Source organism: Chrysemys picta, chromosome 4 (assembly GCF_011386835.1).
Source record: "Chrysemys picta bellii isolate R12L10 chromosome 4, ASM1138683v2, whole genome shotgun sequence".
Taxonomy (NCBI): Eukaryota; Metazoa; Chordata; order Testudines; family Emydidae; genus Chrysemys; species Chrysemys picta.
In genome coordinates, this window is record NC_088794.1 from 87,164,862 (window position 1) to 87,179,817 (window position 14,956).

The 14,956-nt window shown below is 42.0% G+C and overlaps 1 protein-coding gene across 18 annotated transcripts in view; it reads left to right on the forward strand.

Annotated features, from left to right (window-relative positions):
• RAD51B (RAD51 paralog B) overlaps window positions 1-14,956 on the forward strand; it is a 682,929-nt gene that overhangs the window by 462,178 nt on the left and 205,795 nt on the right. For all 18 annotated transcript variants that reach the window (XR_010600611.1, XR_010600612.1, XM_065592927.1 and 15 more), the window contains one exon: window positions 3,003-3,127. Coding sequence is in view for 16 of the 18 variants with exons in the window: in XM_065592927.1 (XP_065448999.1) it covers window positions 3,003-3,127 (125 nt within the window). In the remaining 2 variants the exon portion in view is untranslated. The remainder of the gene's footprint in view (window positions 1-3,002; window positions 3,128-14,956) is intronic.

Here is a 14,956-nt window from a genome sequence, read left to right on the forward strand (position 1 = left end):
CAGCCCAGCCTTCCTGTCTACATTGAAATGTCAAGATGTTCTATCACATAAGAGCTAATATCAGAGGCACAGAACTTTGGAGAGTTCATCTCTGAACTTCATGGGTAGCCCCTTTCACTCTAACAGGCCAATCCAAAACCCACATGTGACTGCTGCCTTAACTTTGTGATCCTTGCCCATTTCAGCTGTGATTTTTAAAAAAAGAGGACAATACAGTTTGGATGCAGGCCTCCACCTTATGCCACATGGCTATGAGTGGTCTGGAAAATCTTAAGGCTCCCTCTTTGTTCTCTCATTCTCATCAGGTCTGTTCTAATAATAATGTAATACATTTTGGCCTAATATAGAGTGTTCTGTCCAATGATGTCAAGTCTAAGCACTTTGCAAACCTTAATGAATTGCAGTAAATAACTTGCTCAGTGTCACCAAAAGGGTCAATGAATGGCATAGCTGGGTATTGAACTCAGACCTCCTTGGCCGTGGTTCCAAACATTAGACCATATTCCATCATGCAGCTGGTAGACTGTACTGGAGAGGTAGAAAGAGACGGTATTATTGTCAGCACATTCGCCTTTTCACTACAGATTGGTTTGACTAACCAAACAGCATTCCTGACACTGCAACTTCCCATTTGCTGTTACTGCTGCTGCTTCTGGAGGTATTTATCTATGTGAAAGCTTAACATGTATCAGCCTAAAGAAGAGCGATCCTCAGAGCAGGATAGTGCTACTGTGGACTGTCTGTTCTGGGAAAGTGCTTGGGAATGGGAATAAGATGTAGTGTTTGGATACAATGAGAGAAGTAATTCAGAGTAGCCCAGAGTATAAGCTCATACTTAACCACTGCCTTTGATAAGAAATCTTATAAATGTCATGTGTGGTTTCAAATGTTTTAGAGCCTGATTCAAAATCCCTGATGTCTATAGAATATTAACTTATGCCATTGATTTACATGGGCCATGGATTAGCTAGGATGGACTCCATATCCTTTTGGCTCAAAATGTGGTTAGTGCACAACAAACTTTATATATTTACCATCATTTGCAAGTTACCAAACTTACAGGCAACCTTACAAGTTACTGGCAATTACTCTTAATTAATACTTTTCTAGTGGCCTCACCACTTTTTCCAAAGCACAAGTTCTAAGTTAAAAAAACAACAACCCAACAACAACATTTCCGTCCCGTATAGTTGTGAAGAAAGCCTTTCACATGTGAAAGTGCTGATGGCTCTGGTCCTGAGTCTGCAGACAGCCTGAAACAGTAGTTCTAGTTGAGGTATAAACTTCCCTTTTCACCTCAGTGAGGTATTAATTCAAAACCCTACTGGTTACAAATTCAATGTCCACATTAACTATTTCATTGTTGATTGTTTTAACAGAAACATCCAGCTATTCCGGAGCGCGGCAGGGGAGGGCGCCGAGCCCGGCCGCGGGCTGCTCTCCCCGACCGGCCAGAGCGCCGGGGGGAGGGCGGCGAGCCCGCCACGGCTCCGCTGGCGGCTGGAACCCCAGGAGGAGGGCGGCGAGCCTGGCCGGGGCTCCGCTCTCCCTGGCGGCCAGAGCGCAGGGGGGAGGGCAGCGAGCCCGGGGCTCCGCTCTTCCCAGCGGCCAGAGCGCCGGAAGGAGGGCGGCGAGCCTGGCCGGGGCTCTGCTCTCCCCACGGCAGCCAGAGCGCCGGGGAGGGTGGCGAGCCCACTGCGGCTCCGCTCTCCCCGGAGCCGGAGCGCCACACCGCGTCACCCCCCTCCAGGTGCCTCTCCAAGCACAAGCTTGGTGGGCTGGTGCCTGGAGTCGGCCATGGTTATACTCTCTTGGACTATCTCAAAAATTCACCTCTCTACTCATACATCAGTCTCTTCCTACCCCCTTTAATCATTTTTGTTGCATTTCTCTGAATTCTCTCCAGTTTGTCCCTTTTTGATTTGTTGAGGTACCACTTGGAGTAAAAACAGATCAACCATCTATCTCTCCATCTTGTATAGAGCATGTGGTATTCAAAAGAAAAAGAGCTGGGGCCTCTGCCAGCATTATAGATGGATCAGTCTCCTATTTCAGAATTAGAAAAATCAAGTGAAATAGTAGGTTAGCAAACCAGGTCACACTGCATTATTAGAAATGCCTTCCCCTGTGTCATCATAGCTGACCAGCACAGATTTTGTTGAACGCATTTTCCCAAAGGCATGTACAGAGTTCACACAAATGAGAAGATTCCCCAAAATCTAACTTCCAGTAAAGGGTGGGGGGGGGGGGGCAGTTTCATCTCTGATGTAACTCCATTGACTTCATTAGTATTACTGGTATCTCAGGCAGGAGTTGGCTCAGTCTTTGGAGACATCTGACATTAACTCAAGTTTTACAGAATCTGTGAGATTTCTAGTAGTGTGGAGTAGAGTTTAATTTTGAGATCAGAGGCATGACTGCTATCTTTTCTGGCTCCACAGTTATGCCCCATAAACCTCCTCCTTCATGATTCCTTTTAATAACTTCTTTTCCTGGCCTGCTCCCTTGTCTCCAGACCTGCAGAAGTCGGGACTGCATGGAAGCAATAGGCTTAAAGAGAAAAGTGGGTGGAGGGGATGACCAAGAGAATGAGCATGGTTCTGTTCTGACGAACACATAATAAACAGAATTTTGGGTCTCGATATTAGTCTAAAATTTCTTTCCCAATACCTGAAAGTCTGTCAGTGCTTCTCCTGAATGGTGCAACACCAGGTACTTAGAAAAGCATAGTAATATGCGTTGGAAATTAGACTCTGCTTTGCAATGTAATGATAGCCCATAGTAGTACTTTGCGAGAGGAGGACTTACACCAGGCCTATGCCTACAAGGCAGGGAATGCTTAAGAAATAGTGGAAAGTTCCTGCAATTGAAAATGTAAGCCAAATATTCATATGAATGCTTAGTTTGTGGAATGAGCTGAGACGCATGACAAAGATTCTTCAGTGAAACACATCCTTGGTGCAGGCATGACACGTTGGACTCAGACGTTGTATTGTTTTTAGTTTCAGGAGCCTCTGGGAGCAAGGACAGGGAACCTGGCTATGTGACAGCAGCACTGGGGAACACATGGAGTCACAGCGTCAACACCAGGCTCATACTACAGTATCATGACTTGCACACAAGACAGGTGAGGAACTTATCAGGAAAAAACAGTAAAAATTGAGAGCCCAGAGCCTCATAATCTGTGCTTTAGGGGATGGGCTCGCTGTGAGTTCTGGCCCCGTTGGCTCAGAGAGGACTCTGTGAGAACGCTGGCCCCTTGTGCTTGGGGTTATGGTTTATGGAGTGCATTGGTACCCTGTTCTTTTGGATGAGGGCCATTCCTTGAGTGCTCTGATACCCTGTGTTCTGGAGCAGTGATGGCGTTTTCTGAGTGACTTGGTACCTGATGTTCTGGAGATGGAGGGTTGTCCTTTGAGAACCTTCCCACTCAGTGATCTTTGGGGCAGTCCTCCATGTGCCCTGCACTCTGTATACTATCTGATTTTCTACAAGTCTTGAGCAAAATATCTGTTGTGAGTATTCATATAGAAACTCTTAAAATTTTTGCAGCTATTTGCAAGTGACATTTTTCTGTCTCCACCTGCAGTAATAGCTTTTAACTGCAAACATGGTGAAAATTTTCCAGGAGCATTTTAGCAATAGCGAGAGAACTCACCATTTTCGCTGAGAAATGTTATGATGTGCAGTGAAGTGTGGTAGAATTTTACTTGCAGTGAAAAATTGGGATTCAAGACTTAATATGTTTGCTTTTTGAGAGGCCAGCACAACTCATGATGTAATTTATTCCCTTGGGGTGTCTATGTGGTTGGACTTTCTTGGTTTAGCATGTTTCATTATTTCGCCACTGTAACTCTTTCCAAAGATCCTGCCACTCTTTCTAATGTTACTGATTTCCTGTTCCTTAAAGTCAGGGTGTTGTCGGAAAAATGACTATGTAAAACTTGCACCTTCTTATTTCTCATATTTGCTCCCTATGTGTCTGCCATTCAGAGCTTCTGATTTTACTGCCACAAACCAATCGTTCCTTCTGCTAGCCTCCCAGGGTCCATACAGCTACAGGAGAGTGATTCTACCATGAACATAATCAGTGGAGTTCTCATTTCAGCATCTTTATTACTGGGGATGATGTACAGTGTGAGGCAGAAAGTTCAGCTGGATCCTCGTATCCCAGGTTGAATTTGTATCAAAGACAGGTAGAAAAAGAATCTTTTGACTCATAGAGTGGGCACATTTACTTTGGAGTCATTGAAAAGTAAATATGGAACCCACAATGTCATTTGTACCGAAACACATTTATGAATACAGCTGCTCTTTAAGTTCTTCCTAGTTCTGCTTTACATTCTGTGCTACAGGGAGTTCTGGTCCTTCTAGACATGTTGTAAAAGGTAGAAAGAAGCCAATTGTGTCCTGAATCATTTTAAATGTGATTTGCTGGTGTGGTGGGGGGACTGGGTTTAGTGCTGCTTTATGATGTACTAAGCAGGCTAAACATTCTGCTGTTTTCACCTGAGAGAAATTCAGGATATCAAGTCAGGTCTTCCCTGACTTTTCTGGAAGACTCATGGAAATGTGTAGAAGGTGTTTCCTTAGCCCTTAATTGAATCTTTAACGAAGATCTTTTCTCCTGCATGCTTTAGTTGAATAGATGTTTAACAAAAACAAAATGTTTGAACCAGTTTGAATTGTTAAGTATAATTATTAATAATTATTATCATCAGCGTGCCAATAAGTCCCAGCCATGGATAATCACTCCCCATCTCAGTTAATTATGTATCACCTCCTTGGTACTTATGATGTCATATTCTACTATTCCTCCAGCAAGCCCCGACAAGAACTGAATTTATGTGTAAAAAATAAAAAACGACCATGAGGGGAGAGGGTCCCAGAGCCCAGGCTTCAACCCAAGCCTGAATGTCTACACTGCAACTTTATAGCCCCACGGCCCAGGCCCAGCTGATCCTGGCTGGCTGTGGGTGTGTTTTTGCAGTGTAGACATACCCAAAGAGTACAGCCTGACTTTCAGATTCCACGTAGAGCTTGCAGTTAGGAAAAATCTTGTTTCTTGTGAACTGAGCAGATTTGTTATCAATATTAGTGAGACAAAATAGGGCCGGCTCCAGGGTTTTGGCCGCCCCAAGCATCCAAAAAAAAAAAAAAAAAAGCAAGCCGTGATCACGATCTGCGGCGGCAATTCGGCGGGAGGTCCTTCGTTCCTAGGTGGAGTGAGGGACCGTCCGCCGAATACCTGGACGTGCCGCCCCTCTCCGGAGCGGCTGCCCCAAGCACCTGCTTGACAAGCTGGTACCTGGAGCCGGCCCTGAGACAAAAATGCAATTTGTAGAGACGCTTTTCAGATTAGGACAACACTTTAAGTATTGGTTTCCACTACCATCCTGGAACCATACAAATCTCATGCTAAATGTGAGGCCACAGTATTCCTACAAGGGTTCCAGATTAAATCTTGGATTTCTGCTGCTGTAGCTGGAACAAGCTATTGGTTAGTGATATTGACAAGCATTGCTGTTTTGTTAAATCAGTTTACCTTAGCTTTAACCATGAAAGTAAGTAGTGTTATGGCAAAGGATTGAAAGTAACAGATATGATAGGGTTAGTTTGAAGAAATAACTGTTAATCCTCTTCGTCACAAGTATCACTTTTTTCTTTTGCAGTTTGGAATTAGAAAGTTTTGTGAAAAAACAACAAGGAGTCCGGTGGCACTCCTTGTTTTTGTTGAGTTTTTTTGTTGTTTTTGTGGATACAGACTAACACAGCTACCCCCTGATACTTGACACCATGTAAAGTTTTGTGAAATACCCTCAGTGCATACCGAAAGCTGTAGTCCAGTAAAAAGCAGCCCCACCACTGGGCAGACCTCCAGATAGATTACCATGGCACACCACATAATCTCCCTAAAAAGATGGAGGTCATGTGGGGTTGCCAAAGTGGGACCTGGGCATCAAATAGAGGGTTTGCTACCCTGGGAAAGTGGCATGATGACCTGTGGCTGGACCCAGTTCAAAATCTTTCCTGCAAACAACAGGAGATCCTTTTTGGCATAGGAGAAAAACCCTCTTTTGGGGAAAAAGGCCTGGTTATTTATTTTAGAGCACCAACCCAGAGTAAAAATGGCTTCATAAAGGCGCTCAGATCCTCAGTTTACCTATTGAAAACAAGAGGTTTACAATACAAAGTAAGCAAACTAAAGTGCATACGGTTATAGCCCACAAAGTTGGGGGATGCTCAAGAAGTGAAAAGTAATTTTCTTTTGGCAGCCAATTTCCTAGGATACTGTCCTCTGTATAAGCGCTCTTTGAAAATTAGAGGCATCTGTCCTGCGTTAGTCCCTTGAGTTCACTCAGACAAGGTTAAAACCAGCACCTGAAAGGCAGAGGACTGTATGGCCAGATTCTATCAAATCAGCAAAGGAGTGGTGTCCTTCCTAGTATGAAGCTAGCATAAGTGAGAGAGGATCCATAACTAGGACAAAGAGATTTCCTAAAGCATAATATGTGAGGGGATACCACAGCATATCAGATTGCTAGATGCTCATTCTCAGTTGGGGGATGCTCATTTCTTGGAGAAGACTCAGATATTATGTGGGTATTCATAATCCTGAATGTTCTGGGACAGGGTGACTCCAAGGCATCAGATTGGATAATGAATATTTGAGTGAAGTCAGGGAAATGAAGTACAGAATTCTGGCACAGGATCTCTTTTATTGTGGAAAAGACAGTGTCATGTTGCATGGTTCACTGAGCAGTTTGGAGCGCCCTGTGACTAGTGAATTCTACTCAAAGAGAAGCGAGGGTGGCAAAGTAATGAAACACACGTAACAGTTTTCCTGTCTTAAAATGGACCATTCTTGCTTTTTGTGTTGAATACAGCAGCTTTCTTTAGTGCCTCATTTATCCAGGAGGAGTTGGGGTTGTGTGAAGAAATACTTCCTTTTGTCCGTTTTAAACCTGCTGCCTATTAATTTCGTTTGGTGACCCCTAGTTCCTGTGTTATGAGAAGGAGTAAATAACACTTCCTTATTTACTTTCTCCACATGTCATGATTTTATAGACCTCTGTTCTATCCCCCCTTAGTCATCTTTTTTCCAAGCTGAAAAATCCCAGTCTTATTAATCTCTCTTCATATGGAAGCTGTTCCATACCCCTGATCATTTTTGTTGCCCTTTTCTGTACCTTTTCCAATTCCAATATATCATTTTTGAGATGGGGCAACCACATCTGCATGCAGTATTAAAGATGTGGATGTACCATGGGTTTATATAGCGGCAATATGATAATTTCTGTTTTATTATCTATACCTTTCTTAATGATTCCCAACATTGTTAGCTTTTCTGACTGCCGCTGCAGACTGAGTCGATGTTTTCAGAAAACTATCCACAGTGGCTGTAAGATCTCTTTCTTGAGTGGTAACAACTAATTTAGATCCCACCGTTTTGTATGTATAGTTGGGATTATGTTTTCCAATCTGCATTACTTTGCATTTATCAACATTGAATTTCATCTTCTATTTTGTTGCCCAGTCACCCAGTTTTGTGAGGTCCCTTTGTAACTCTTTCCAGTCTACTTTGGACTTAACTATCTTGAGTAGTTTTGTATCATCAGCAAATTTTGCCTCTTTACTGTTTACCCCTTTTTCCAGATCATTTATGAATATGTTGAACAGTACTGGTCCCAGTACAGACCTTTGAGTGACACCAGTATTTATGTCTCTCAGTTCTGAAAACTGACCATTTATTCCTACCCTTTGGTTCCTATCTTAACCAGTTACTGATCCATGAGAGGACCTTCCCTCGTATCCCATGACAGCTTATTTTGCTTAAGAGCCTTTTGTGAGGGATCTTGTCAAAGGCTTTCTGAAAATCTAAGCACACTATATCCACTGGATTTCCTTTGTCCGCATGCTTGTTGATCCTCAAAGAATTCTAGTAGATTGGTGAGGCGTGATTTCCCCAACAAATCGTGTTCATCTATGTGTCTGATAATTTTGTCTTCTACTATAGTTTCAACCAATTTGCCTGGTACTGAAGTTAGGCTAACTGGCCTGTAATTGCTGTGATCACCTCTGGAGCTTTTTTTTAAAAAATTGGCATCACATTAGCTATCCTTCAGTCATCTGGTAGAGAAGATGATTTAAATTATAAGTTACATACTACAGTTAGTAGTTCCGCAATTTCACATTTGGATTCCTTCAGGACAGAAGCAATATTCCTGAGGTGGAATCTCCACTCTGTACCAAAATTAATCATGCCATCCAAGAACACAGCCACGTACTGCTAATACTAATTGAGGACTTGGGCCCTAAACTTCTGTGAAGTGTGGTGATGAAATTAAAGAGCTCTGAGGAGGGTGGCAAAGGAAGTTCTCTTTGGACTCCTTTGTGAGGGGAATTTGCCAACATCCTTTTGCTAAGTATAAAATAGCAATTTATTTGTTTTTCTCTAACCAGTCAAATAGGTCATTGACCTGGGACTAGGGTAGGCATCAAACAGTGAAATTCTATTCATTCTCCTGAAGTCTACACAGAATCATATGGACCCATTGGGTTTGGGCCAAAAACAATGGGGTTCACTAGGGACTACCCACACACTCATAGCTTTTTTTATTGCCTTTACTTCCTGCATTGAGTCAATAGGCTCAGAGACTTATGGTCCCAAGTCCACTGGACTCTCTTCAGGAGCTAGCACCCCCATGGTTTTAAAAGGTTGACATGCTATTTTAATCACTATTAAATAGGGTCCTGGACTAGATGATGCACTGGTCTAATCTGTGTGGCAATTATTATGGTCTTGTGTTACTTTATACCACACAAGAGGGTTATGAGGCTCATCATATTTCATTAATGCCGTAAAACTCTTTGAGCTCCTGAGATGGAAGGTGCTTAGAGAAGTTCAAAGTGTTATTTTATGATGATAGTAAACCTTTTCCTGTGGTGCTCCTTGCAAAGAGGCTGTGTTTTGGATTGAGGTAGGGGTTAGGACTTTCACAGCCTAGACCAGGTGACATATTAGATGGCAGTTTTCCTGATTCAGGTAAAGTGTTCCAATTCCACAAATCCATTGTGACTCATAAAAACAAGCACAAGACTTTCCTTAATCAAAGTGATACCAGACATAACTTTCAGGGTGTCCTTGGTTACAGACCAGCTGTTCTTGTGCTGTTTGCTTAGTACTGTATGAATAGCATTCCAATCTTGTGACTATCAGAGAACCATGACCTTTGGAGATATATAATGAAAAAATGACTTTCAAAAAGTTTTGGGAGCAAGTCTTCCAAACTGTATATATGTTTTTCTACATGCAGTGTGGTTGTCGCCATGTCAGTCCCAGGATATTAGAGAGACAAGGTGGGTGAGAAGAACAGGAGTACTTGTTGCACTTTAGAGACTAACCAATTTATTTGAGCATAAGCTTTCATGGGCTACAGCCCACTTCTTCGGATGCATAGAATGGAACATATATTGAGGAGATATATATACACATACAGAGAGCATGAAAAGGTGGGAGTTGTCTTACCAACTCTGAGAGACCAATTAAGTAAGAGAAAAAAACTTTTGAAGTGATAATCAAGATAGCCCACAAAAGCTTATGCTCAAATAAATTTGTTAGTCTCTAAGGTGCCACAAGTACTCCTGTTCTTTTTGCGGATACAGACTAACACAGCTGCTACTCTGAAAGGTGGGTGAGGTAATATCTTTTATTGGACCAACTTCTGGTCAGATATTAATTGCTGCACCTTGTCTCTTTATAGGTTTGTCATTCCACCTATGACTAAGGAATGATGATTAAACATACTGCAGAACCTACAGTATTGTTATTTACAGCCACTGGAACAAAAGTTAATTAACCCAATTCTAAGGAATTTGCTGATATGGTTCTGATAGCAAGTGAGGGGATTGAGATAAGTTAGTGTCAGGCTAGCTTTTTTTCAATAAGAAGAAGAGAAAGCAAATAAATCACATTGCATTTGCACAGAGGAGAGGAAATAAGTGCTAATCACAGGGGTGCAATGTGTGATTAATACTTTTTAAAAATCTGCTTTAGTAAACTGGAGTATAATGAATATAGTGATCATATTTTCAAATGGTGTCAAATTTAGGCAGGTGTGCAAACAGTGGAGGATTATTGCCCCAAATTACAGAAGATTCTGGATATTTTAGAGAGATGGACATATTTATTGCAAGTTATGGAGTGTTGAGTTTTAATCTAAAGAAATTGGGTATATTTACTGTGAGTGGGGATCATGACCGGCACAAGTACAGTATAAACAATATAGCTGTGTATTCTAGTGTCTTCCCTATAAACTGGATCCCCACATGCTTTACGGCGTTGCTATAACTAACAGTTACGAAGTTAAATGAAAAAAGCAAATGAAAACATAGACAGGGAGAAAAGATATTCATGGATGAGTCTTGAAATTAGTTGTAGGGTATGTCTACAGCAAAGAAAAACCCGCGGCTGGCCTATGCCAGCAGCTACAGGTTCGCAGGGCGCGGGCTGCGGGGCTGGTTCGTTGCTGTGTAGACTTCTAGGGTTGGGCCGGAAATTCGGGCTGAAGGACTCTGTGGGTGGTAAGGTCCTAGAGCTCAGGCTCCAGCCCGAGCACGGAAGTCTGCACAGCAGTGAAACAGCCCCACGCAACCTGAGTCCTGGGAGCCCAAGTCAGCTGGCCTAGGTGGGCTTTTCTTTGCTGTGTAGACATACCTTTAGGACAAAGCAGAAACACATAAAGCTATTCTTGATGGCAGGATCTGCAGTGGTAAGGCAGAGAAGAAGCCAGTTGTGTTTGAGTGAGGGAAGTAGAGAGAGAGCCAAGATCTTTGAGGTGGGCATGGGCAAGCCCTTGGAGACTTTCAAACACAACAGCAGATTTGAACTGGATTCTGGACTGGATCTTGAGCCAGCGAAGGTATTTGAGTACGTGGGGGACGTGATTGTGTCTCTTTGCATGTGTGAGGCAGGAAGTATCATTCTGCTCATGCTGCAATCTGGTGAACTGGGATTTGGGGAAGCCACAGAGAAGGAAATTTCAATAGTCAAGGCAAGAGTGGATGAAGCCCAGGATGAGGATTGCAGCAGAAGTGTAATTCAAAGCATTGACATGCCCAAGTGTACATGTACAGACAAAGTGTCTCCTAGGGGCCTGGATCTATGTGGGAAACCCCAGCTGACATCCACCTGAGTACCATATGTTGAGCAAGGACAGCACCATATGGCCCAGTACAGTGCTGCTTTTTGGGCAGTAATGCAGGAAAAAAATCAGAAGGTGATATTGAATAATGTGTTGACCATTAGCTCAATGCAAAGTAGTGGCAAAAAAGGATATTACTATTCCAGATAATTGAATGGTAAATAATACCTCTCTAGGGCAGAGGGCTTGGTGTTGAAGTAGAAGTGAAATTCACTTAGAAAGTTGCCTGTTATAGACATCCATCTGTATTGTGCCACACCACTATATACCATACCTACAATATAGAAAATGAGCCTTCTGAAGATAACGCCAGGTAAAAAATAGATTTTCTGCCAAGACAAAGAGTAATGACTGTTTGAATGAGTCACTTGAAGGGATGAATGTATTGCCAGAGAGTACATTTTCCAGGTGGGGATTATACTTTAATGGTTCAGTGTTATGAAGAACATAGTTTCAAAGTACGTCAGTGCACTTTAACACAGGCTTGTTCCCAGACCACAATGCAGGTTTAGGTAACCAGATTTACAATTTCATTAACCCAGACTCTATATCACACAGTTTATGGGAGGAGGGGTTCTCCGAGAAGATTATTTTACCCAAGCTTGTAGAATTTGCACAATTATATAACTGGAAAAGAAATCTCCTTAATATAGCAAAGCAAGATAAATCATTCTTGTTTGCCAAACCCTCATAAAAGGCTGGAAATATTTTTTCTCATCATTTTTAGTCTATATCTATTTGAGAATCATGCTATTTCCCTTGCTGTCCCCATTTTCCTTGTGTTTCCAATGGAGTTAAAATTGTAGTGTGACTGATTCTATTTAACCTTACTTCACTGTTTATTCTCAAATGCACTTTCCTGGTGTGTAATGTCTTTCTGCACCAGCATCATCAACAGTATCTTTCTAGGAACTGCAGATGTGGGCACTGCACACAATGTCTCTTGCAGGTTAGGTAGTAGCCTATCTCTCATTACTCATTGGATTTGTTTGCTCTCTTTTAATTTATCCTAAGTTTCCTTTTTCTCAGATACTCATCAAAATCATTGCTCCCAGGGAGAAAAGAACAGTGAAGTGACTTTCCGATGCCCCTGAAGAAGAGCTCTGTGTAAGCTCGAAAACGTGTCGGTCACCAACAGAAGTTGATCCAATAAAAGATATCACCTCACCTACCTTGTCTTTCTCTCATGTCTCCAGCTGGCTGTTTTATTTTTCTCATTTTGCTTTTTGTGTGGCAAGATCCTTCTGTTGGTCTTGGAGTTTGAAAGAATGGCAAGTGTGGAGACATTGAGGGAGCTTTGATCAGAATTCTATGAACCCTACTACCTTCTGTCTTTTGTGGATCCTTTCTCTAGGATAGCTGGGCTACTGCTGGGTCCAGTCTCCCCTTGACTTTTTCTATTTAGACTCAAGGCTAATGATAAAGTTTTGGTAATAAAATTGCACAGTATGTGACAGGTTCAAATTTTAGTGCATTTTAAACAATTAGCATGTCTTTTAAAAAAAAGGCCAGATGAGCATGGGTGGAAGGTTCTCGACTGATAGCCCTGTAGACTGAAGTCTTCCACTTATCCACAGGGCAGATACAGTCACAGGCAGTGGCAATGCAAGTTTAGTGAGCTGTATGAGAGCAGGATGAGGCTGCACATATTAACATACCATGTAACGATTACATAAATATGGTTAATATAATAATCTGGTGCAGTATTAAACTAGCTAATGCTCTAAATTCAAATGATGCAATAAAGTAGAGGGAAAGGCACAGTAACAAGTTTCTTGAGGTGACGCATCATCAGGCCACTTGGCTGACTTATGTGTTTGTTCATGCTTCTGCTGTTTGCAGTGAATATCCCTGCTAATGGACTTGTGTGGGATGTATGCACAACATAAACACTGCCTGAGTACTGTCTACACTAAATGGGGCTGGATTTATGGACCACTCCCATTATCGAGGTGCTTTTACACAGGAAAATTTTTTACATTATATCAGTCTTAACCATGGACCATTTAGTCAGGGGCTCAGAGACTGCATTGATGGGTACTGTATAAGAACCTAAAGAGCAAGGAAAGGACTCTTAATAGAATGAAGTAGAACAGAATGGAATCATATGTTTCACTCAATCTTTCATTTAATCAGCTTTTTAAAAATGTTAAGTGATTTTTATGCTGGTGAAGGGTGCCAGATTGAGAGCCCTGGAAACTGTTTATTCCCAGAAGAGGTAAAGCATAAGTAGCAGCTGTGCAAACTTCTCAACTCCCACTTCTACTGATGTGGGGCATTCCAGACAAGGATTGGGAACAGCTCTAGGGATTTGAGGCTTTCTGCTGAAACCTGCAACAAAGGGGGGCAGCTGTGTTTTGGACACTTGTCTACTAGTAACTGAACTGCAACATCCAAGTTATTTCTCACAGACCAATCAGGCAGCTTTCAGCTGGTAATTCCCTTTGGTCACTACCAACTTGGCTGGATGTGAACTAGTGACCTAATAATCATACTAGTACTTATACAGGGCATCACATTTTAAAATTACTGTACAGTCATGAATACTTAATCCCCACAACACCCCTGTGACACAGGTCAATATTATTCCCAGGAAACTGGGTCACAGAGAACTGAAACACAACTACTAAAACCATTTTCTAACCCCTCTCTTTAAATTTCTTCACTGCTTTCCTCTACTTCATTACTTGAAATTTTAGCTTCCTGTCTTGTCTTTCCAAGGTTCTGCATAAGTCTGCCCCTCCATTTTTATCCAACCGTATTTCTTATCACACTCTCAGAATGGAGAGGGTAGAGGGCAGTGATGCTCTCTTCAATCCTCATTGTCCAGCTCCAGGCTTTTTTTCATGTTGTCCCTTTATATATGGAATCCTTTTTTAAAGATGGTCTGTAAGGTCCCTGTTGTCTCACTAATATCCCTTCAAAAGACTTACTTCTGCCACCAAGACTATAAAAATGAGCCAACAGTGGCATTCGTATATTGTTGTTGAAATTTTTATATCAACAAAAAAGAAAATCTTTACTTTTCCATGCTGTGTACTAGCCTTTGCTAAGTAACCATGATCTTATTGTCTTGCCCTTCCTCCCTTCCCTACTGTTTTGTTACCGTATCCCCTTCATTGCATGATCTGTGAAATTAATTTGTAAGCTCTTAGAAGCAGGGACTGTCTTCTGATCTGTATTATGAGGCATCTACCATGGTCCCAGCAGGACAGGATTGGAACACATTGCCAGGGTAGGGTGGGGAAGTTTACTTATAATACAGCAATTCTGATGATAAACAGAGGACTTCGGTCTCCAGGGCTGTCAATCCAGCACCTTTTACAAAAACTAAATTCACAATTCATTAAAATAACATTTTAGAAAAGGAGGGGAGAGGGGGAAAGGCAGAAGGGAACCCAATTTGATTTTAAAACATTGGGCTGAGTTTTCAGTTAGAGAAATCATTTCTTGGCTTGTACGCTGAGCTTGTTTGCACTGAGAGAATAAATATGGAGCACTCTCATGTTTTTTATAGAGAAGCACTTTTCTGACTTGAACTGTACTTCAGTGTCATGCTCCCCCTGAAAACAGACTGGAATTAGTCTAGGGAAAAATTTCCTGTCGATAACTGGAACACCATCACTCCTGACACCAGAAGTATAATATCAGGAATTGTTTATCCTTGGAATACCTTGACAGATTTCACTGCCTCCTGTCCCTTACCAGAACCTTTGTATCTCTCACTTGATTAAAAAAAACTGAACCTGAAT